Source organism: Capra hircus, chromosome 19, assembly GCF_001704415.2.
Source record: "Capra hircus breed San Clemente chromosome 19, ASM170441v1, whole genome shotgun sequence".
NCBI classification, from domain to species: Eukaryota; Metazoa; Chordata; class Mammalia; order Artiodactyla; family Bovidae; genus Capra; species Capra hircus.
In genome coordinates, this window is record NC_030826.1 from 40,173,143 (window position 1) to 40,194,042 (window position 20,900).

The 20,900-nt window shown below is 44.8% G+C and overlaps 2 protein-coding genes across 7 annotated transcripts in view; both read left to right on the plus strand.

Annotated features, from left to right (window-relative positions):
• Nucleotides 1–4,989, plus strand: part of WIPF2 (WAS/WASL interacting protein family member 2) — a 41,662-nt gene extending 36,673 nt beyond the window's left edge. For all 5 annotated transcript variants that reach the window (XM_018065027.1, XM_018065028.1, XM_018065026.1 and 2 more), the window contains one exon: nucleotides 100–4,989. In XM_018065027.1, coding sequence (XP_017920516.1) covers nucleotides 100–140 — 41 coding nt within the window. In that variant the 3' untranslated portion in view covers nucleotides 141–4,989. The remainder of the gene's footprint in view (nucleotides 1–99) is intronic.
• On the plus strand, nucleotides 9,770–20,850 carry CDC6 (cell division cycle 6). Of its 2 annotated transcripts, none has more exons than XM_018065030.1 (12): nucleotides 9,770–10,047; nucleotides 10,879–11,069; nucleotides 11,836–12,117; nucleotides 12,242–12,441; nucleotides 12,694–12,869; nucleotides 13,230–13,336; nucleotides 14,320–14,459; nucleotides 15,549–15,649; nucleotides 16,830–16,894; nucleotides 19,055–19,257; nucleotides 19,699–19,839; nucleotides 20,151–20,850. In XM_018065030.1, exons 2-12 carry the CDS (start codon nucleotides 10,892–10,894, stop codon nucleotides 20,238–20,240), a joined length of 1,683 nt encoding a protein of 560 aa, XP_017920519.1. In that variant the 5' UTR covers nucleotides 9,770–10,047; nucleotides 10,879–10,891; the 3' UTR covers nucleotides 20,241–20,850. The 2 variants fall into 2 exon arrangements, with proteins under 2 accessions (XP_017920519.1, XP_005693833.2); XM_005693776.2 differs by having other exon boundaries at nucleotides 9,770–9,930.

The following is a 20,900-nucleotide window of genomic DNA, read 5'->3' on the forward strand; positions in this document are numbered from 1 at the left end:
CTCAAAGAGCCTGTCTGTCTCTTGTTTTAGGAATGTTTGGGTGATTCTGGGTCTGGTGAGTGACCTTATGTATGTGGTTTTTATTTATTTATTTTTCAGCTGCCCGTGGAGCCCCACCTCTGCCCCCCATTCTCAGGTGAAGCCTGGCTTGGTCCTGCTCCTCAGGAAAAGGATGGACCCTCTCCTCTTCTCAGATGGTCCCTTCCATTCCCCTGAAACCTGCATGACAGCTCCTGATGTGTTTCTCCAGTGCAACCAACCTCTAGACTCCAAGCGCCCTCCCAACTCACCTCCATCTATGCATCTCATCTCTGGACTTGGTGACCGGACTCTGTATTGACAGCAGGGCCTGAGGCCCTGCACCCATCCCTCTAGCAAGCCCTGCTGGCCAGATGAGGAAGCAGCTTCCATGTCTCCTGCTTTCCTCTGGGGAAAGGTGCCTTGTCGTGATGAATGAACTCACTGTCAGGATAGGGTGGAGAATGGTCCTCCCACCTTCTCCTACCCACTGTAGGGGGGTGGGGAGAGAGGAACTTGATGGCTACATTATCTTTCTTCATTTTAGGAAGCTGGTATGGCCAGGACTTCCGGGAGTGGGCATTTTTAGTGAAACAGGAAAGGAGTTTGCAGGGAAATGATCTGTTTTAAAGGTCAGGTTTGGAGCATAGGTAAGGAAATGGATCTGCTCTATTTTTAGGGGTATTTTGGTTTTGCTGTAACCCCACCCCACGCCCATACCCAGAAATAGGCTGGATAGAAACACTAAATACTAACCAGGTGAACTAAACATCAATGAAAAGAGAAGGTGAAAAGAACTGGGCATCCTTTCAGAGCTGGTCAGTTCCTCTGCAGCACAGGGATCAGGGGCCGTGGTGGGAGCACCCGGGGACTCCCTGCTCCACTTCCGCAGGTGCTGAGGCTGAGGGATGTTGTCGTTCTCTCACCACCTTATCCCCTCAAGAGAAAAGTCCCTTTCGTTCATTCATTATGGATTCTCAAATCCCTAAAACCTCTAGTGAGAGATAGGAAAATAGGACCTTGGCCTTGGCCTTAACCTTGACCTCGAGGCTGCCTCAGTCTTTTACTGCCTGGCTCCAGAAGCCCCTGGCCCTTTCAGTCCTGTTCAGAAACTTCAGCCCCCAGGATGACAAAGGAGGGAAGGGTGAAGCACCTTGTGGAAAGGTCCAGCTCTGTGGGCTGTGAAGACTTTTAACTAAGGCCCACCGGCTCTGAAATTCATAGCCCAGCTGACTGAGCAGGCTCTTCCCATTCCCTTCACCATTTAGCCACAAGCCTGCATAGGTTAACATTTCTGAGTAGAGACAGGTGAGGAAGCTTCTGGGGGAGTCAGATTCCTCTGTGCCAAGAAGCACAGTGACTTGGGTGAGGTGTGCTTTGATCTAATTGATCTTCTGTGGCAGCCAGCAACATTGTTTCGTCTTCCAAGTCCTAGTTGAGCCCAGAGAAAATGGAGGTTCCCAGTCTAGGTAGGACCTGAGCTTGGATCATGGTATAGGGACTTGCCTTTCTCCGACAGCAGAGTGGAGCTCCATATCCAGCTGGTGTGGTTTGCTCAAGCCTTTGAGTGCAGACGCTGCTCAGAGCTTAGAGTGAGGGCAGAAGAACCATGCTATTGTTTGGAACGAATGGGAAGAAGTCCATGAAGACTTTTCACCAGATACGTCACAGGCTTTAACTGTCCTAGGGACTTTCCAATCTATTGGATCACAAACTAAGGGTCTTTTCATGGTGCCCAGTGAAACCCAGGTCTTCCCACTGCTAGATGAGAGAGCTCTTAACTTGGGTTGCTTGTCTGGGGTCTGCTGTCCTTTGCCATGCCCTGGACCATTCTGACTGTTGAGGCAAACCACAGTTAGGTCTGTCACCACACTCTCCCTAATCGTTCTTTTATTTATAATTCTTATTTTCACATCTGTTAGCAGTTACCTCTCGGCAGTATCCCTGGCATCCTGAAGCCAGGGGAGCTGAGAGAGGGGATGCTAGTGGAGGGCAAAGGAGAAAGTGCAGGACTCGACACCACAGCAGAGTTCCGGGGCAGACACTGACCGGCTACTGAACTTGGACTGTGAAGTCTTCCCATTTATTTTTGAAATGGGAGTTGATGCCTTTTGTACAATGTTATCAAAGTGTTACCTTCCCCCGCTACCCCCCACTACTCAAACACAGAGCATTGAAATAAGCGTTACACGTAAAAGCCAAACCCCAGGTTTTCATTGGGGCTCCTTCATCCTCCCCTGTGACCTGCTGCCCCCCATATTCCCCAGAATCTGGACTGTGTCATGTGGGTATGGATTGTACGTTCAGTTTCTTGGCCTCATGGGAAAAGGCCTGGGACTAGATCTAGTCAGCTGGATTTTCTTCCGCAGAGCATGTTGATGACACAGTACCTATTTAAATGTCTTTGCCTTATACCTTATTTGGTCCCTCTGTTAATAACAGATTTATTATCATGTATATTTACTATTGAAGAATGGGAATGTGAGCCTCATAGTTACTGATCTATTTTGTACGCTGTAAAAAGCTTGTAATATAGGTTTGAGGTGGGCTGGCTATAAGAGCACTAAAACTTCTCACCTTTTAAACTGCTCTTTTTAATCTGCTTGTGGGAATGTCGTCTCTTCAGTGGAAGATTGGGTGGTCTCATGTTGAGGCTGTTGCCCAGTCCCATTAGCCCCCTTATTCCTTCCTGGAAGGAAGAGACGTTGCCCAGCTAAGCATCAGGAAGCTGTGCTAAAAGCCCTTGTGTGGGTTTGGTTTTATGCTGTTTTTCTCGAGTGGGAAAAACTTAATAGTTGTTTCTTACTGCCCTTTCTGGGAAACAGGCCAGTGGCCTCCAGGTTTTTCAATGAGCTTGATGTCCCCGTGTCCTTCATCTCTGGTTCCCAAACCTGGATCACAGCACTTTAATATTCCAGGTTTTCTCTCTGGTGGGGGTTTCCTCCAGCCACAGCGCCCCCAGTAGTTTTACTGCCTGGGCCCGCTGAGCGAGAGCACTTCGGGTTATCCCACCAACAGATGGGAGGCTCCGGCCTCCAGAAAGTATACCAGCTCTCTCAGCTGGCGGAGGCAAGGAGACTGGCCACTGCACTGGGGGCATCCCCTCACCCCACAGCTTCCCAACTTGAAACCCAGACTCACCTCCAGGGAGAGGTGAGAGAAAATTGTAAATAGACTTGCTACAGAGCAACTCAGGGTTGGGGTGTGTTTTAATTCTCCTGATCACTTGAAATAATCTGTAGGCTGCGTGCTTATGGGAGTGGGGGAGAAGTGTGACTCCAGGGTCCTTCCCTTCTGCAAAGCTCTGGGGGTGGAGTAAAGGGCGGCTGAGGCCCTTTGATGGCACTACACTGAGCTGTCTGTTCTTCTGGAAACCCAACCTACAATGAGCTACAGATCAGATTCCTGACATTCCAGTTGTAGGCTTGCTTTCCCTGTTGAATCTCAGTCCCCAGCTCCACGTGGTCATGGTGGTTCTCTGGGCGCCACCCTAACTTAGGGAATGGGAGGCATTACAACTCTGCCTTCAGCACTCGTCTCTTAAAAGCAGAATGAAGCAAAACGACAACCACCGTCAAAACACTTAGAAAAACAAAATAAAGGATGACTAACCGAAGGAAGGGTTTGGTTCCATTCAACTCCACGTTCATTGTGCCTTTACTTGTGTTAGACTTCTGTGCTTTCTCCCTCTGTCCCTCTTTGAAGCAATTAAATCTTCCTTGATAACTGCTGTTTCCTTCTTTCTACTCTTGTTTCCGACAAGTGAGTGGGTTCCCTCTCTTAACTGTCTTGAACCTCATTCCGCTGGTGGCAGAGGGGCTGAGCCTTCTCTTCTCATGTCTAGCCTTTGTCTTTTCCCATGGCGACCAGCACGGGAGCCCTCATCAACACTGAATGCAAGACTAGAGTGACGTGTGTGAACAGCGTGTGTATGTATGTGTGCTTCCATCTTGGCATGTCGATCAGTTTCTCTCTTTTTAAGAAATAATTTATTGTATGATTTATTTTGGCGTTGTTTCTGATTAAAGTACTCCCTCCCCCACTTAGCATTGATGCCCCCCCATCCCCCCGCCCCAAATGTGTAATCTGGTCTCAGGTTGGATTCTTTGGTACATTTCTTCTGGACGCCGTGCAGTTTAATTAAACCTTGCTAAAAAACAAACACAAAAACCTGAATACTGTGTACTCTTGTCTGGGATACTGCCGCAAGTGGTGGCAGAGAGTGGGAAGAAGTCTGCTGTCTCAGGGGTGTCGTTTGACTCTAGGTCCCCTTGAGACAGTAGAAACACTCACTTGGACATAAGCACCTGCAGCTTCCTGAGAATTTTCCCTCCTCCTCTCCTGCTGTGTTTGGAAACTCAGTTCCACTTCACCAAGCTGACCAGGTGATCCTGAGAGTTGGTCATTATTTGTATTTGCCACTAACTCTCCTTGGCCCATGGTTTCAGGGAGCCCAAGGAGATCCCCCAGGCCTTGTCTCTCTGTCCCGGATGGTTCTCTCCGCCTGTACGCATGGTGGATTCTCACCGTGAGGTGTGAAGAAAAGGTGAGGGCAGAACACGGACTGTGTGTGTCGGTTTTTTTATGTGGATGTTGGCTTTTCTCCTTCACTCCTTTTTAAGTTGAAATCTTAGCTGACTTCCTTGAACTTTGACTTTAGGTGTCGAAATTGAACCAGACAGTCTCGGCTTACTGTGGTCAGCTGACATAATCACCATGGATTTAATGAGCTTAACCTGTACTTTCATCACTAGCAGAGGTCTTGGAATTATTTCCTGGACTGATTCATAACGGGTGTGTGGATGACTCACTCGCATAGTTTTGATATAAAAACCTATGGGGGAGGGAGTGAGGGAGGGGGAAGGGCCTCCTTTCATTTTCATCCATATTTGCCAGATAGGCCGAATTCTTGATTCTTTGATTCATCGTTGTTATTAATATGATTAATAAACTACCTATTTATTGATGTAATTGTTCCTCCTGTGCCTTTGAATAGCTCTCAAATGGAGCTTGCCTAAATGACCCTTAACTTCTAACTTCCTATCAGCTCTCTCTGTCCTTTTGGGATGATATTGCTAGTCACACCCACCAGTGCACACAAAGACATGCGGACAGACTCACAAAAGGATGCCAGACAGGTTCTTCCTGTGTGATTTCATTCCTTCCCCCATGATACTGTGTGTGAATTAGCAGGTGATAAGGACACTAGTCTGTCCCACTTTTAACTATTACCGAGGCATACCTGCTTACAGCGAAAGTGTCACTTCAGTGTTTCCTGACCCAGCCCAGCCACAAACTGCAAGTTACTGTAAGGAAGCTGCCTGTCTCTGACTCCCCATTACTCTGCAGACAGAGTTAAAAGGACTAAAGGATCCTCATCACCCTGGAGGATAACGATGGAGAGATGCTTTGTCTCTGACATCACTGGAGCCCAGTCTGGATCATTTTACACATAATTCATTCTCCAATCCTAGGTTTAGGCGAATGTGAGACTTAAAGGACTGTATGCTGTCTGACCACAAAAAATGTTCACACAAAAGATGGATAGCCGCTTGGCAGGAATATCTTTTCCATTCATTCAGCAAGCACTGATTGCATATTTTAGCTCTGTGCCAGACACTGACAGTATGAAGATGAATAGGACATGGTCTTTGCCTCCAAGGAGCTCACAGTCTAGCAGGAGAGCAGGACAGCCACCAGGAGAAACCTATGAGGTATACTAAGAGTCTTTATGGTAATTAGCCAGGGAAGGATGGTGAGCAGCATTCCAGACATAGGAAACAGCACAGAAGAGGCACAGAAGCAAGAAACATGATGGTATCTCATCATAACTACTGGAGTACTGGAAAGAGAAAGCTTCAAGTAGGTATCCTTTCAGAGACCTTTCAACCTGGACATTCTGCAGTTCTCTGCCTGCTTCCCCAGTAGTCCCTAACTCTTGTAGGCTTTTCTTGGACTGCCGGGAGCCAGCGTGAGGAATCCCGCCCATGACAGGTCATGAGGGAGGAAGCCTGACAAAACGCAAGGACATGATTAGGCTTCAGGGGTTCCCCCTGGAATTTCCTGAGCATGTACCCCCAAAACCAAAAAATCTGCCGGCTTTTGTACTCTGCTCTTCTGATATTCTCTGAAAAAAGTCAAATCAGGGCTTTAGTCTTCTGCATTTGAAAGGGATGTTTCAGTTAAACCCCTCTGATAGCTCTCTAGCTTGCCTAACAGGTTCCCCAGACCTCTTACAGCTTGTGAATTGCTTACAGCCCCCCAACCGTGAGAGGCACAAAGCTTAAAGCATCTTAAAGATCCAGAGCCTTTTCTAAAGAGTTAAAAATCATATTGGTAGAGGGTTTTCACTTGACTCAATGACTGCTGCCAGGCCTCCATATTCTTTATCTTGTAGGCACCTGGCAGGATGTTAATGTAAACAGGATATGAAAAAGATATATAGTAGTTTTGATGTTAGCAACACCAGACTTTTGAGTTAATTTCTTTTGTTATAAATCACTGTACTCCTTTTGCTTGTTATAAGTTGCTGTATCTTTGCTATGTAAGAATGTAACTTTATTTAGTGCTTTCTGAGAGTGGCACCAGACTTTGGGAAGATCAACACAAATAAGTCTTCTGGTTGACAAACCCTTATCAGAAAAAAGGCTGTAAAATGTTAATTGGCCCTTTTGGCTGGAAGATGATGTAAATTACCTAAGATTTGTGTATACAACTAGGTATGCAGAGAGAAACGCCTGGTTTTGATAAGAAGCTGGGCTGCTAACGCTGTATAACTTTGTGTTACCCATTGATCTCCATGTATTATCAAAAAGTATAAAAGGCCTTCTGAACAATAGAGGACGGGACAGTCGCTGGACTGGTTTCCCCCATGTCTCCTCTCTAATTTCTGGCTGAATTCCCATCTGGGGCGTGGAGGCTCACCATGTCTACTTACTTGTCCCGGCTTTTAAGATCCACGTGAGGGGGAGCCCAAGGTGGGGCACCCCCCAATATTCAAGAGGACGCTGGTGGCCTAACGTAGATAGTGCAAGCTCCTTGTCTGGAACTTTATTGGCTTCCCACATAAACCAAGTTATTCAGCCTTCTTTCTCCACTTAATTTTCCTACTACACTATTTCTTCCTAATCTAATCTTATATTAATAAATAAATACGTTTTTTCCTCCCTGACTCTGTCCACCCTTCGAATTCCCTGGATCCACCGGGGCTGGACCCCGGCATTGGACCAGTGCTGTATTTCCTGGTGGATGCTTCCATAGGTTCCAGTATCCACATTAAGTACCCATGGCTTCTTCTGCTCCCTCTGTAATTAAGATAGGTAGGTTGTTCACCACCATCCCTTAAAAGCTCACTGGGCACTTGTTACCGTTGGTTATGAAGGACAATTTTTAGGTGCCCAGGTTATAGAAATAAATATCAAGAATGGAAGTTGCTTCCTAGGTTCTATTGCCCTATTAAGAAATCAGAAATACCAGCTGGTAAAAAAGCCTCAATTCTATGGTAACACTTTCTCCATTTGTGGCAGCCTATACCCTTCATCCTTACAGTGTTCATCTCCTAGAAAGCCTTCCTCAAATGTGTTCCCTAGCCCTCTCTCTACTATACGACCTGCATCTGTCTATTGGGTTCCCTGGTGGCTCAGCTGGTAAAGAATCCGCCTGCAATGTGGGAGACCTGAGTTCAATTCCTTGGTGGGGAAGAGTCCCTGGGGAAGAGAATGTCTACCCACTTCAGTATTCTTGGCTGGAGAATTCCATGAGGTCTCAAAGAGTTGGCCATGACTGAGCAACTTTGACTTTCTATTACTCCTTGGATGTTTTAAGTGGTTAGGAGTTTGATCTCCTTTCAGACTTCCTGGGTTCGAATTCCAATTCTTCTACTCACTAGTTGTGTGATCTTGGGCACATCTCCTCAACCTCTCTTATTTCTGTCTCCTTATTAGTGAAATGGAAATAATTACAACTTCATGGGGTTCCTATGAGAATTAATAGGGTGATATAGGTAAAATACCAGAGCTGAAAGCCTGACATACACATAAGTATTGGCTTTTATACCCTATATGAATCAACTACAACTAACTTGATTGTAATATTGTTGTTTTCCTATTACTTGCTTTTATTGCTCTATTTCATTTGATATAGAAGGATGAGAGATAAATGCTTACCATCACCTAGAATATGGGTTTTGGTTTTTAATGGCGCCTGAGGCTTAACTGGGTTATTAGCTTTGGAAGCTGGTCTGTAAATTACTGCTCTAATTTATATTTTTTCATTAAAAGCTCAGCTTGCCTCTTCTATAGAGGTCGTCTCTGGTCCTGAAACCCTTGTATTTAGCCATTAAAAAATATTTTTAAATTAAGGGGCCATAATTCTCTCCACTCCCCACATTGTGTGGATCAATGGGACTAGTAATGGGAAGGTACACAGAATATCATATTCTTATCTGTAACAAAATAAAAGCAAAGGCCTGGCCCTATTTCTCATCTTTGAAACACAAATAAGGGGGCTAATGTGATGAAGTGCAGTGTTATTTATGCAGAGCTTTACAAAGAAACTGACTTTGGTACCAAATAATGATCCTAGGCCCTCAAAGCCACCAAAAATTTTGTGACCTCTAACCCTCAGCGGATTTGCTTTGTGCCTTGCAGTGTTGAGCATTAGTAAAGCACTTGGCATCAAACCTGGCACCCAGAATTGCCCAAATAATGGTAGGCATTGAGACATTACTTTGCCGACAAAGGTCCATCTAGTCAAAGGTATGGTTTTTCCAGTAGTCATGTATGGATGTGAGAGTTGGCCCGTAAAGAAAGCTGAGTGCTAAAGAATTGATGCTTTTGAACTGTGGTGTTGGAGAAGACTCTTGAGAGTCCCTTTGGACTGCAGTTAGATCAAACCTGTCAATCTTAAATCAATCCTGAATATTCACTGGAAGGATTGATGCTGAAGCTGAAGCTCCAATACTTTGGCCACCGGATGCGAACAGATTCATTGGAAAAGACCCTAATGCTGGGAAAGATTGAAGGCAGGAGGAGAAGGGGATGACAGAGGATCAGATGGTTGGATGGCATCACCTACTCAATGGACATGAGTTTGAGCAAACTCCAGGGGCTGGTGATGGACAAGGAAGCCTGGAGTGCAGCAGTCCGCGCGGTCACAGAGTCGAACACGACTGAGACACTGAACTGATTAAATGATTATGTAGTAGCTCTCTGAAAATCTAGCCCGTTCAGTTCGGTTCAGTTCAGTCGCTCAGTCGTGGCCGACTGTTTGCGACCCCATGAACACGCCAGGCCTCCCTGTCCATCACCAACTCCCGGAGTTCACTCAAACTCATGTCCATCGAGTCGGTGATGCCATCCAACCATCTCATCCTCTGTCGTCCCCTTCTCCTCCTGCCCCCAATCCCTCCCAGCATCAGGGTCTAGCCCACTAGGATAATAAAAATGGGTACGTGCAACACTGTGAAAGGGCACGAGAACCAAAAAAGGGCGTGGGAATACAGTCGCGAGCTGCAAAGACTACATATCCCGCCGGGCTTTGCGGCGGGGCCACCGGACTCCACTCGGCCTCGGCGCAACCGCGGGTCTTTCCGCAGAGGCCCCGGATGTAAAAGGACTTGTGGGCGTGGCCTCACTGTGGCGCTAAGACCTGGGGCTCTCTTATTGGTTGCGTACCCTCCGGCTTGATTGGCTGTGAAGGAGGGGGCTGCCTCCAAGGCGCGCGCTGCGCTCTGGCGACACCCAATCAGAAGGGTGGCAGGGCTTTGGCGGGAGGCGGGAAAGCTGCGGCTGTGCAGATTTGGCGCGAGCGTGGCTGGGCTTTACTGCTGTCTGTGTGGGCTTTATCCTGCAGCTTGTCGTGGACAGTCCCTAAAGTTGTCTGCCGGAGACGTGAGGAAGAGCCGGCACTGAGGTGACGCAGCCCTGTATGGTGGAAAGGAGAGGAGGCCCGGGTCCTCTCCTTGGGGGCGGCGGAGTTTGTGAGAGCCTGGGGCAAGGACCGCGGGAGGAGAGCTCAGATCGCAGGAAGGTGATGAGGTCGGGGTCGGGTAGCGAGGAATGCAGCCTCGGAATGGTCTGACAGTTGTGCTGAGTGCGATATGAGGGCGATGTTCCCCGAACGTCTGGGATTCTGTGGGGCCGAGGTTGGACGGAGTAGGGACTGAGGGCTTGGGGAAGCCTGTAAGTATGGAGGCTGCTGCGCTAAAATGGTGATAATGATCTACTCCGGGCCTGGAGCTAGAGAATTAGAAGTGCTATAGACGCCAATAAAGATCAACTTCTTATTGCATGGCTTGAGTGGTTAAAAATTTGGGTTCTGGAGCCAGAATACCTGGTCTTATATCTTACTTTGCTATGTTGTTGGGTCTCGCTGCCTCTCAGTTTTCTTATCAGTAAGAAAAGGATAATAGTACCTACCTCTAAAATGGTTCTAAAACTTAAATGAAAGTAAAAGTCGCTCAGTCGTGTCCGACTTTTTGCGACCCCATGGACTTACAGTCCATGGAATTCTCCACCAGAATATTGGAGTGGATAGCCTTTCCCTTCTCCAGGGGATCTTCCCAACCCAGGGATCAAATGCAGGTCTCTCGCATTGCAGGTGGATTCTTTACCAGCTGAGCCACAAGGGAAGCTTAGTAAATACCTAAAATACTTATGACAGCCTGTTATGTATAGTAGGTAGACAAGGTATTTCTTGTTGCATAGATTTGGATATGAACCAGAATTAAATGCTAAAATATTGTCATAACATAATCTGATTATGAAATGAGTGTTGATCATTGGTTTAAGTTCCATGTTAATTATTTTTCCTTCACTTTTACATATTGACTGGATGTCCCGTTCCTTTTTTTGTACCCAGCTGTGCTGCCATCATGCCTCGAACCCGTTCCCAGTCACAGGCTACAATCAGTTTTCCAAAAAAGAAGCCGTCTCGGACAGTGGACAAAGCTAAAAGCTCCAGTGACACCAAACTAGAATTGACAAATGCCCAGGCTATCCTGCGTTCTTCTTGTGCAAAAATTCTGCCTCTTAGCCCCAGAAAACGTCTGGGTAAGATAGCCATTGTTTGAGTACTTTTTAACCGGTAGCTCTCAACCCCTTTCTTAATGATAAGATGACTTTGAAACAGCCTTCTAAGTACAATTAAGACGATTCTGTTCCCTTTGGCTATTTTCAGAATGGTTGCTAACTGCTTACTGAACTTCAGAGTTAAGCTACTTTTGAAATCACTTTCTGAACTGCTTCATAGGGCTGATCTTCAGTTCCTTAATACTGAACTTGATGCTGTCAGTGTCACTGTTATATAGTATTTTGAAACTTGCCTCAGTGGTTGTGAAATTATGAGAAACAGGTGACAATTCTTGTGGTTGATAATCCGTTCTTGTTTCTTTAAGTTTCCTTTTTTCCCTTTCTTGTTTTTAATGAGGGGTGATTTGGTAGTATCTGGAGACATTTTTAGTTGTCATAACTGAGGGGATGCCACTGACAGTGGGTGCTGCTCACTATGATACAGTGCACAGGACAGTCCCCCACAATGAAAGATTATTTGGTCCAAGATATCAATGATGCCTAGGTTGGAAAGCCCTGTTTTAGAGCAATCCTAGAATTTCCTCCCATTAAAACCGCCACCAACTAGTAAGACTCAGTGGTGCCATCTGGTGGCCGATGTTTGCTTCTGGCTGAGAGGCATTTTATTTTGGTGATTCTGACCCTGGTAGAAATTCCATCCCCCTTTTGAGGGGCGGATGCAGAGATCTTTCCAAATCCTTTCACTGTCCACTGCTATAAGTGACCCATTCTGATTTTAATGTTTCAGGTGATGACAACCTGTGCAACACTCCCCGTTTATCTCCCTGTTCTCCACCAAAGCAAGGCAAGAAAGAGAATGGTCCCCCTTGCTCACAGACATCAAAGGGACGCAGACTGGTATTTGACAATCAGCTGACAACTAAGTCTCCTGGCAAAAGAGAACGCACCAGAGTTCACCAAAACAAAATACATTCCTCAGTTCCGAAAGGTCAGGACATCACAACCGATTCTGAGCAGAGGTGTCCGCCGGAGAAAGAGTCTGCATGTCTGAGACTGTTCAAGCAAGAGGGTTGGTTCTTTCATGGCAGCTGTCAGTGCAGCCTTGTAACCAAGGCTGGTGATTCCAAGTGAAAGGCGGTGGGTCTTCTTGGTACCCTCTGTTGTGTCTAATTGTCCTTTCATGTCTGGCACAGGCACTTGCTACCAGCAAGCGAAACAGGTCCTGAGTACAGCTGTCCCGGATCAGCTGCCTGCCAGGGAAAAGGAGATGGATGTCATCAGGAATTTCCTAAGGGAGCACATCTGTGGGAAAAAAGCTGGAAGTCTTTATCTTTCTGGTGCTCCTGGAACTGGAAAAACTGCCTGCTTAAGCCGAATTCTGCAAGACCTCAAGGTACATTGAGAGTCTGAATTATGATGCTCTTGCTAAAATGACATCTGGTTATTAAGGGTTAAGAAAAAGTGGAAGTACTTCAGGGATTGCAGTTTTCTCCCAAATAAGACATTTTAAATTTCATTGTCAAAATCTTTCCAAATGAAAGTGGAGCTTATTTTCTTATATGCTGTTAACCCCTCAAAGACACATCACATTCCATCAGAAGTTTATCCGAGGCCAAACTAACTTGCCTGTTTGCAATTTTTCTAGAAGGAACTAAGAGGCTTTAAAACTATCGTGCTGAATTGCATGTCCTTGAGGAGTGCCCAGGCTGTATTCCCAGCCATTGCTCAGGAGATTTGTCAGGAAGAAGTATCCAGGCCAGCTGGGAAGGACATGATGAGGAAACTGGAAAACCATATGACTGCAGAGAAGGGCCCCATGATGTAAGCGTTGCTCTGCTGCATGTTGCTTTGTGAAAGTCTGCAAGTTTTGTTGCCCACAAACTCACAGTCTCGTCTCTTGAATTTACCAGTTTACTCATGAAAAGAACATATCCTATATTTTCTCTCTGAGAGGTAGTTACATAAGCTTAAAGGGAAAGAAGAAAAGAAAAAAGAAAAACCTTCTAATTTCAAATTGGGGGAAAATGTTTTTAAGCTCATTGCTGTATGTTACCAAATGGGGTAGATGACTACCTTCAAACTGGTTTGAGCTGTAGGAATGTGACCTAGAGTCAGCCCACATCAAACAGATTGGAGAGTTAAGAAGGTGAACATGGATCCTCATTGTTTCTTTCTTTGTAGTGTGTTGGTGTTGGACGAGATGGATCAGCTGGACAGCAGAGGGCAGGATGTCTTGTACACACTGTTTGAATGGCCGTGGCTAAGCAATTCTCGGTTGGTGCTGATTGGTTAGTGCTCTGTTGTTCATGTTACGTGGTGGTTCTAAAGACTTCTTTTTTAGATCTCTTCGGCTTATGAGTTTTGTTGTTGTTGTTTTTTCACCATGTACATAGCTTGTGGGATCTTAGTTCCCCAACCAGGGGTTGAACCTTGGCTATGAAAGTGAGTAGTCCTAACCACTGGACTGCCAGGGAATTATCACCTATTACTTTATCTTACACCAGCTTTCTGCTTTCTTACCATAATAAGGTTACTATAGGGACGTCACTGGTGGTCCAGTGGTTCCACACTTCCACGGTAGGGGGCATGAGTTGGTCAGGGAACTGAGATCCCACATACTGTGCAGCTCAGTCAAAAAAGAATAAAAATAAATAAAAGAAGAATTTTTTTTTTTAAGGAAAGTTATTATAAAATAATAGGGAACTTAATCAAATCAGGGCTTCCCTTGTGGCTTAGCTGGTAAAGAATCTGCAATACAGGAGATCTGGGTTCAATCCCTGGGTTGGGAAGATCCCCTGGAAAAGGGAATGGCTACCCACTCCAGTGTTCTGGCCTGGAGAATTCCATGGACTGTATAGTCCATGGGGTTGCAAAGAGTTGGACACACAACTGAGCGACTTTCACAAATCAAATCAGTTTTGTTAACTCTGAATAGAAATGACATAATACTGCATTTCAGCAACAGTCAATTTTGGGAGTGTCTGGTCCTGCTATTAGTCAAAATTTAAAACCTAATTTGAATAGAGCATTCTTCCCACATGCCGCAATGAAGGCCCAGCACAGCCAAGAAATAAAGAACACTTAAATAAAAAACATTCTTCGATGATTGTGTACATCTAACCTAATGAGTATTGAGAGTTGGGGACAAGTGGGAAGCAACAGTTGGAATGCTGGATTATGACTAGAAATTTTATTCAGCTTTCAGAAGGTTTATTTTTCCTTTTAGGGTGATTTGACCACTGATGATAAGTGTTACATATCTCCTCCTCAGGTATTGCTAATACTCTGGATCTCACGGATAGAATTCTGCCGAGGCTTCAAGCTAGAGAAAAATGCAAGCCACAGCTGTTGAACTTCCCACCTTATACCAAAAATCAGATAGCCACCATCTTGCAGGATCGACTGAATCAGGTGAGTGCCAAGCACTGTACCAAAGTGTCTGTTCCTTGTATCACCTGTGAAAAGGAAACCTAACAATGGTTCTAAAATATTTTGCTTTGACTCCATTGCTAAACAAGGCATTCCTGTGGGCCATAGTGAGAACATTTTTGTGTGAATTTCCACCCATGGCTCCATTTATTGGGTGCTTCAGTACTGGAATAAACATAAGAGAGGAGTCACTCAAATGCTTCTCTAATAGTCTCATGGAGCAGGAAATGGCAACCCACTCCAGTATTCTTGCCTGGAGAATTTCATGGACAGAGGAGCCCGGCAGGCTATAGTCTATGGGGTCGCAAACAGTCGGACATGACTGAGCGACTAACACACACGCAACAGTCTTAAAATAGGACCTGAGGGGGCTTCCCTGGTGGCTCAGTGGCAATCTGCCTGCCAGCGCAGGAGACACGGGTTCCATCCCTGATCTGGGAGGATCCCACAAGCCTTGGTGCAGTTGAGCCTGGCAACCGCAACTACTAGAGTCTGTGCTTCACAACAGGAGAAGCCACCTCAATGAGAAGCCCGTGCACCACAACTAGAGAGTAGCTCCTGCTTGCCACAACCACGGAACAGCCCACGCAGCAATGAAGACCCAGCACAGCCAAAAAGAAATTAAAAAAAAAAAAAAATAGGACCTGGGACCTCCCTGGCGGTCCAGTGGCTAAGACTTTGCACTTCCAATGCTGGGGGGACACAGCTTGTATCCCTGGTCGGGGAACTAAGATCCCGTATGTCTCATGGTCTGGCCAAAAAATTAAAAAAAAAAAAAATAGGACCAAGAAAGCACTTTCTCTTGTAAACGACCAAGTAGATTTTAGTATAGTGTAGTTTTGGTAATTTACGTTTCAGTTGCTTTTTTCCCCTTTGTGAACCTCTACCACATTCCTACAAAATGCTTCAATGTATGAAATTCCCATTCCTAAGCAGAAAAGGCATCTCTTAGACCCTACAGTTTGGTCAATCAAGTTTAGAATTAAGCGTGAAAGTACTCATGTCTGAGACCAAAACTGCAGAAGAGGAGCTGTGTACTTTCAACTGTAAACTTCTATGTCTTGTCCAAAGGCATTTAATGACCAGGTCCTAGACAATGCTGCCATTCAGTTCTGCGCCCGCAAAGTCTCTGCTGTTTCGGGAGATGTTCGCAAAGCGCTTGATATTTGCAGGTGAGTTATGGCACTGGTGGCTGCTTTTATTAAAAAGAAGAAATGCTGTTAATTGTCTTGTGTAACTCAAATGAATGTGGCTTAAGAGGCTCCATTCTGCCACTTTTTACGTTCAGAAAGGAGGACTTGTTTCTCAGTGGGGAGCTCTGCATTTCCACCGTGCTAATGTCTAAAACATTATCAGTCCATTACCTACAGAGGGAGAAACAAATGAGATGTTGCTGGCACTCCCTGTGGTGATTATAGATTGGTTAATTACATTTGTATTAAAAAAGACTCCAGTTTACTCTTCCATTAGCTGGTCTCAAGCAGGTTTATTTATGAACCTGAACCATCCTTGCCTTGAGACTTTTTTTGCCCCTTCCTTTGCTTTTGTGAGCACCCCTTCCTCCAGCTGGTGGTCCCCCATAGTTGTGTTCCAGACCTCTCTCTCTCCCCCTTCCCATCCCCCAGCCTCTCCTGCTGGGGAAAGCCTCTGTGCTGACTGATGAAATTTCTTCTTTCCCAGTAGGACACTGGGTCCATTAAAATGACACTTGCTGTGTTGGCCCGCTGGTCCAACCTCCCCCTACTGCCATGCAGAAGATCCAGGTCTGGTGCATGGCTTCCTGTGGGCAAAGTACTTTGGAGAGAGCAGTGGGAGAGTAAGCTCTTCCTCTTGCTAGATGGTGTGATCCTGGATTTGAAAGTTCTTCCTAGTCAGCAAACTACTTGGATAAAGACTGCAGCTATGAGCAAGAGTCATGTAGGCCGGTGTGGTTTTAGCCTACACACAGCCTATGTATAGATAACTGCGGGCTCCTCTTTTAGGGCTGGAGTGTATGGGTGGTGCTGTCTCTCTTTAGTCAGTCACCCACACTTCATGTCCTCTCTTCTATCCATGACATGTTTTCCTTGTCCAAAATATTATCATTGGCTCAATGTATGATGACTTACTCAGCCTCTGTAAGAGGAAATTGAGTAGTGTTGAAGTTTCTCAGGTTCCCTGGTCCATGATTTATTTCGAGGCAATTAAGTCCCCTGGAGTTGAGGCATAATCCAATTTTCTTGGGTTTTAAAATTATAAAACATGTTGCTTTGTGTTAATGTGCCTGTTTTGGGGCTTGGTGGTTTGGTGTGGTGTTTGGTTTGGCTCAGCCTAAATTAACTCTAGAAATACTTTTTTTTTCTTTTTTTACAGGCGGGCCATTGAAATCGTAGAGTCAGATGTCAAAAGTCAGACTATCCTCAAACCACTCTCTGAATGTGAGTAGTTTATCTCTGTTTCCTTTTCCTTTATAATTAGAAGCTTTACTTTTCTGAAAGAAATAAAAAGATGAGATGAGCATAGTTAAACCCTGTTGTCCGTTTGTGTATGGGTGTCTGTGTTTTTCATCAGTTTCATCTACTTTATTTCAGTCTTGCCTGCCAGTGCTGTAATCCATGCATTACTGGAAATGGGTTCTCCAGGGTGTTACATGAATCGTTGGGACAGTTGGTTTTCTTTCCGAGTCCTAGGAATGAAAACTAGACGCTAAGATTGGATCAGCGTCTCTCTGGGTACTTATATATCGAGTGCACTTTAGGTCTTGATATAGGTGAAAGCAAAGCCCAGGAAATAAGAGTCAGACAGGGAAAGAATTAGTTCCACTTGGGATATCGCTAGACTTTCAACAAGCCATAGAGGGTGGCGATACAAAGATAGCATTGCTACAGTAAACTGCAAGCTTTCACAAAAACGACAAAATTAGTTTTCCTTTCCCTCAGCCTTGTCCTCTTAGCTATAGAGGATGTAAAATGGCCGTGAACTGCATATCTTGTGGTTAATATCCAGTGTTAATCTTTAGAAACAGAACAGTCTGATTTGATTGTTTCTTCCTTATCATCAACTTGTTGAAAGAAGATTAATAAAAATATTTCAGAAGTAGCCAAACAGTGCTTTGACTGATAGTAGGTAATATCTGCCAGTGCACAGACTAGATACTGGTTTCTCTTCAACTTTTTACATCATTCCTTTTTTCCCCTACCAGTAACATTTAGGCTTGTCAGTGGACCTGGTGAGCAGCGCTCACACACACAGAACTAAAAGAATTTGTGACTTCTTATCATAAATTATTAAACTAATGTAATTCCTGTCTTTTAACCTTTGGTAGATGTGGTTAGCTTTAATGGCTTTAGAAAGCTACAGTGAGACTGACTTTAACTAAATATAAGAAGACACTTTCCTGGACTTCCCTGGTGGGTCCAGGGAAGTGGTTAAGACTCCGCACTTCCAGTGTAGGCGGTGTGGGTTTGATCCTCGGTTGGGGAACTAAAACCCCACATGCGTCGTGGTGCAGCCAAAAAAAGAAAAAAGAAGGCACTTCCCAGTAAAGAGCACTAACTGGTCTTCTTTTGACACAGTGGGGGTGTCCCAGTATTGAAGAGACTCAGACACAAGCTGGGTAGGTGACCTCTTCTTGGAACTGTTATGAAGAGACTCAGCCATTGGATAGGGAGTAAGACTAGACCTGAATTCTTCTCAGCTTTGTGAGATTCTGCCTCTTGACCACTGAACTCCAGTTTCTCCAGTATGCTTAGTGCTCGGTAGCATCCCGTCTGTGATCATGGAATTGAAGCAGTGAAGGACAGGGAAGCCTGGCGTGCTTCAGTCCCTGGGGTTGCAAAGAGTCGTACACGACTTAGCGGCTGAACAACAACAACCGAAGCAAGCAAACTTGTGGGACAGCTGACTTGGTCTCAGGAAGTAACATGAGGCAAAGTTTGTTACAGAGCAAATCCTCCTCCGTCTTGCCATTCCTGCATCCAGACAATGAGGCCACAGTCCTCTGTGGCTCCTTGGCAGCTTCCCAACCTCCGGCCTCTGAGATGGCGCTATCTGCTGAAATATCCGATGACATTTTCTCAAGTGTTGCTCTCCTGGAGATTGGCTTGGGCAAATGAACCAAACCTCGAAGGTCAGTTGGGGAGGCTATCAAGAGGACTTAGGACTGTCCACGTTTAGCCACTCACTTGATTTGAAATATTAGGTAATTTTTCCAGCCTTTAACAATGACCAGGCCCAGTCATCTTTGATTCAAGGTTCTGTCCTTCTTTGCCTTTGAGATATTAGGAACCTTACATTAGTTCTCTGTCTGGTCCTTATTCTTTCATGAGGTAGACTTCATCTTTTTGACAGTAAATTGCATCATACAGGATGAAACAGCTCACTGTTCTGCCCAGAAAGATGATAACCTTACTTTCCGACTCATGTCACATTTTGGCATCTTCCTGAGGATCGCACTGTGTCTCATCCTTCGACTTCTCGTTACAGAACTGGAACCTCTCCTTCCACCAAAACTTAGTATCATCTGTCTCGATTCATATTTAACTGTAAAAGTACAATATTTTAAAAATCGAATTAATCCTGATTTATTTACTTGATAGGTAAATCACTCTCTGAGTCACTGGTTCCCAAGCGGGTTGGTGTTATTCACGTATCACAAGTCATCTCGGAAGTTGATGGAAACAGAATGACTTTGAGCCGAGAAGGAGCACAAGATTCCTTCCCCCTCCAGCAGAAGATCTTGGTCTGCTCTTTGCTGCTCTTGACCAGGCGGTTGAAAATCAAAGAGGTCACCCTGGGGAAGGTTAGTCAGGAATCTCAGCAGATGGAGCTGGGGTGGAGAGGAGAATCTGCTTTGCAGAGCAGATAATTTCCTAAAGGCCTATGTTGCTGCAGCTGATGTGAATTAAAAATGGATTTTAACGGTGAGAATAAGTACTGGTATCATGTAAAAGGCAGCTGACTTTTATTTCCCTTGGGCTATGGTTGAGACTTTACCATTAATCTTCTCCCCGTTATTTCTGCCTCTCCCTATGAAACACAATAAAGCCCCCTCCTTGCATCACACTGTAGGTTTTTGGCGGTACCTCCAGAATGCATTTTCAAGGATTTTATTGAAAATGGAGAGCATTGGGGTATTCAGATAACTCTTTTGCAAACCCAGATTTACCTTATTTTAAAAGATTACAAAGTTAGAAGAGATAGGGCTTTTAAACGACATTTGATTTCCCTTGTTTCCTTCCAGTTACACGAAGCCTATAGTAACGTCTGTCGCAAACAGCAGGTGGCAGCTGTGGCCCAGTCAGAGTGTTTGTCACTTTCAGGCCTCTTGGAGGCCAGAGGCATCTTCGGATTAAAGAAAAACAAGGAAACCCGCTTCACAAAGGTACAACGAACTGCTTCTCTGTGACATTGCTTTTAGTTGTCCTGCTTTCAAGAGCTTATATTTTGCTAAAGTAAAGATGTAAAAATGATCACAGTTAGATCAACACTTTTTTTTTGTTAGGTAGGATTTAAGGTGTGTGAAGATAGGGCTATAGTATGAATCAGATTCTTTTTCCCCCCATGTTATTGGAAAAGCAGTGTTTAACTTGCTTGACTCTTGTGAGAAAAGTTTAACATAGTAAAGGTTTCTGTAATAAAAACTTGGCTTTTGTGAGTTCCCCACCAAAAAAAGTCCTTTTCTCTTCCTTGCAGGTGTCTCTGAAGATTGAAGAGAAGGAAATAGAGCATGCTCTGAAAGACAAAGCTTTAGTTGGAAATATCTTAGCTACTGGATTGCCTTAAATTCTTTTCTACTAATACCCCACCCGAAAGTATCCAGCTGGCATTTAGAGACCAATGGAGTCTTCATTTTAGTACTTTATACACTCAGGTCTGAAAGCAGATGACCTTTTTTTACTTAAAACTGATAAAAAATATATAGATTCATGGCTATTAGCACAGAATTATATCTTTGAGTTTTATTATATTTATGCATTACAAACTACCAAGTAGACCCTTTTTAATTACGCTCACCGCCTCTACCCTGAGTGTGCCCCTAACCAGCATGCTTACAGGTATACAGATGGGTGCTGCCGAAAGTCCATATATTGATTTCTTAGTCTCCTCAAACATTGGTATATTTTTAAGAACTTTTGGATCAGAGGAAGCAGAACGAAAAAGGAGACTCCAGACAAATAAGCCAGTTGACGTGGAGATTTGGAGGACACTTTGCTCAAAGGATATCTTTTTTTTTTTTTTTTTTTTGGAGTGTACTGTGTTCACGTTATGTTGCGGATGCTTCCACACTGTGACATTTTAAAGACTTGTTGAGTTTCCTGGGCACTCCCAAGGTTGTGGGGGTGGTCAGGAGAATGTGACTACAGATTGTGAATATATTTATTTTCAAGTTGCAGTCTTTGTTTTCTTCAGCTATCACGTTTCAAGAGAGCTCGAACTTTTCAG

Excerpts from the sequence above, each read along its gene's own strand:
- CDC6 (XM_018065030.1), top strand. The coding sequence starts at position 10,892 with ATGCCTCGAACCCGTTCCCAGTCACAGGCTACAATCAGTTTTCCAAAA. Across the intron at positions 14,460-15,548 it reads TGCAGGATCGACTGAATCAG|GCATTTAATGACCAGGTCCT; the intron begins GTGAGTGCCAAG and ends TCTTGTCCAAAG. Across the intron at positions 15,650-16,829 it reads AAAGCGCTTGATATTTGCAG|GCGGGCCATTGAAATCGTAG; the intron begins GTGAGTTATGGC and ends CTTTTTTTACAG.